This window comes from Cebus imitator, unplaced genomic scaffold (assembly GCF_001604975.1).
Source record: "Cebus imitator isolate Cc_AM_T3 unplaced genomic scaffold, Cebus_imitator-1.0 Scaffold76, whole genome shotgun sequence".
NCBI lineage: Eukaryota > Metazoa > Chordata > Mammalia > Primates > Cebidae > Cebus > Cebus imitator.
The window spans coordinates 8,256,241-8,259,057 of NW_016107391.1; the positions used below are offsets into that span (position 1 = coordinate 8,256,241).

General features: G+C 36.8%; 1 protein-coding gene across 1 annotated transcript in view; it reads left to right on the forward strand.

The window, feature by feature from the left end:
- CUNH5orf15 (chromosome unknown C5orf15 homolog) overlaps positions 1-2,047 on the forward strand; it is a 19,524-nt gene extending 17,477 nt beyond the window's left edge. Inside the window, exon 3 of the mRNA XM_017532415.1 lies at positions 556-2,047. Within this exon, the coding sequence (XP_017387904.1) occupies positions 556-687 (132 nt within the window). The 3' untranslated portion in view covers positions 688-2,047. The remainder of the gene's footprint in view (positions 1-555) is intronic.
- Positions 2,048-2,817: the final 770 nt, after the last annotated feature.

Below are 2,817 nucleotides of genomic sequence, written 5' to 3' on the forward strand. Positions count from 1 at the left end.
AAGGGACTTGTTAAACAAATAGTTTCCTGGGCTCCACCTCAAATACTAACTCAGTCTCTGAAGACAGAGCCTAGGAATCTTGAGTCTTTAACAAACATTCCTACATATATTGAAATTTGAGAAGTACTGTTTAGCCTTCTTTACAAGATGGAAAGCAAAATAGCTTTATTTTATTTTTTTTTTGAGACAGGGTCTTGCTTTGTCACCCAGGCTGGAGTGCAGTGGGACTATCCTGACTTACTGTGATCTCTGCCTCCCGGGCTCAAATGGTTCTCCCATCTTAGCCTCCTGAGTATCTGGGACTAGGGCAAGCGCCTCCATGCCTGGCTGATTTTGTATTTTTTGTAGAGATGGGATTTCACGATGTTGCTCAGGCTGGTCTCGAACTCCGCTCAAGTGATCTGCCTGCCTCAGCCTACAATAGCGTTTTTGTTGTTGTTGATATTTTATGTTTTGTATTTAGGAACCTAGAAGAGAGATATTTCACTTGTTATAAAAATGTTTACCATATTCTCTGTTTTCTCTTTTGCACATTTAATTAATTTTGTTTTCCAGATTTTTCTTCTGGTTCAAAGCAGGAAATGGCGTGATGGCCTTTGTTCGAAAACAGTGGAATACCATCGCCTAGATCAGAATGTTAATGAGGCAATGCCTTCTTTGAAGATCACCAATGATTATATTTTTTAAAGCACTGTGATTTGAGTTTGCTTAGTATGTAATTTTATTTGCTTGACTTTTTATATGATATTGTGCAGATGTTTGCCATAGGCAATTGGTACTTAAATGAGAGGTGGATCTCTCTTTTGCCTTGGTGCTTTGGAAATTAAATGTCACAAACAAGGAGTATATAATTTTTTATCTGTACTTTTAGAGCTGAGTTTAATCAGGTGTCCAAAATGTGAGTTAAGCATTACCTTATATTTACAATGTAGTTTTTATTATTTTAGATTTATTATGCTTCTTCTGGAAGTATTAGTGATGCTACTTTTAAAAGATCCCAAACTTGTAACTAAATTCTAACATATCTGTTACTACTGACTCACATTCATTCTCTGCCATTCAAATACTATTTTTTAACCACACATTTTTTTGTGGTCCCAAACTGTAATGTTCAAGGATATGTGTGATAATGCTTTGCATTTGAGTAATATTTTTTTCCTTCCAAGAAAATTGCTTTGGATATTTTTAGATAATTTAAACATAATTTAGGATAATGATATTGCTCAATCTGACCACAATTTTAGGTAAAACATTAAATGTGTCGAGAAATCTTGGCAACAGAGACTCTGCAGCTTGCAGTGGACATAGATAAAATGTTACAGAGATACTATTTTCTTGGTTTGAATTACTATATTAAATTTAGAAGTGGAAACTGTGGTAAAATATTAAATACATGTACAATTGCGTTTAGTTAGCAATTGGTTATAGCACAGGTTCTTCCAAGGTTTCAAGAAATGGGCAGAGTTTAAAATTATATCAGATTCATTTACTTCATTTGTTATTTTATAGTAAGTCTGAATAAATCTTAGGGGCCATTATCACTTAAATAACACTGTATCTAGGTCTTTCAAATTAAAATTATACCTGAATGAAGTTGTTTGTATACATAACGATATTTGTGTACAATGACCTTTTTCCCCCACACTTGTTTTCTTTTCTTTGTTTTTGTTTTTTATGACAACTGGAAATTATTTACTGTGTTTCATTTATGTCTGTCTTCCTATCATAAATAATTGATCAATATGTAAATATGTGATTTGAACCATGGTTGACTTACAAGTATCTCGACAACTTCTTAGAAGACCTAAACCCTAATATATGTTAAGGAGGGCCCGGGTGAGCCAGTGGGCTTGTGCTTTGTGTAGAGCTGGAAGAAGGCCGTCCATCCTGTCTCTTGGGCGGAGAGTGTACTTTCCTAATAAGGGAAGCACAGTGGAAATAACCCCTGAACTGTTTTATTACAGTAATTTTTTTCATATCTGAACTGTATTATTTAATATTTTGAATAAGATTTTAAAAAATAAATTGCAAAGATATAAATCTATGATTTCACGAGTGTGTTTCATTTCAGTGATGACATTTAGGTAGTAACGGAGTAGCTTATGTCTGGGAGCAATCTAACTTGACTCACTTGCAGGTATCTCTCTCAGCAGTGCAACTCTGCCTCTGTGATTTCCGTTTACATTTCTAAATTCTTCTCTAGGTCTAACTTACTGCTAGGTACTGAAGTTTATTGAAAACTTAGCAAAGTAGGATGGTAAAGAAAGCAAAGTGGCTAAATCAGTGTGCTCTTTCTAGCATCCTCGGGTCCCTATCTGGGATGGAAGGCTCCCCAAGCATGGAGGCTCTTCCCTCTAGTGGATTGTGGTTCTTGGGTACTTCCTGGTGGTCCAGCCACCTAGGTCACAGTGCTGCAATTAAGTAGCCTCAGAGTGTTGGAGCATCAGATCATACATTGATTACAAATGCCACTGAAGTCTCACAGGGGCACTTGAACTGCAGGACTAGGCACCCAGAGCCCACGGTTGAGCCTCACAACACTCATTCCACTACTCCTGTGTGGGGTTGTCTGCCTCCTTCTGCAAGATTCACTTTCTGGACAGACCAGAAGCTCTGCACCTGATTTTGGTATTAATGGTATAATGGGTTACCCTTTGGCTCCTGTTTCTGTGTCTTAGCTGAAAAGGAATGTGTTGGAACTTGTGAGGCAGACAGAAACAGACATTTAGAATTTGGGCAGGCAGGTAGGCATGTTGTGTTAGTCTGTTCTTACATTTCTATAGGAATCCCTGAGAACTGGATAATTTATAAAGAAAA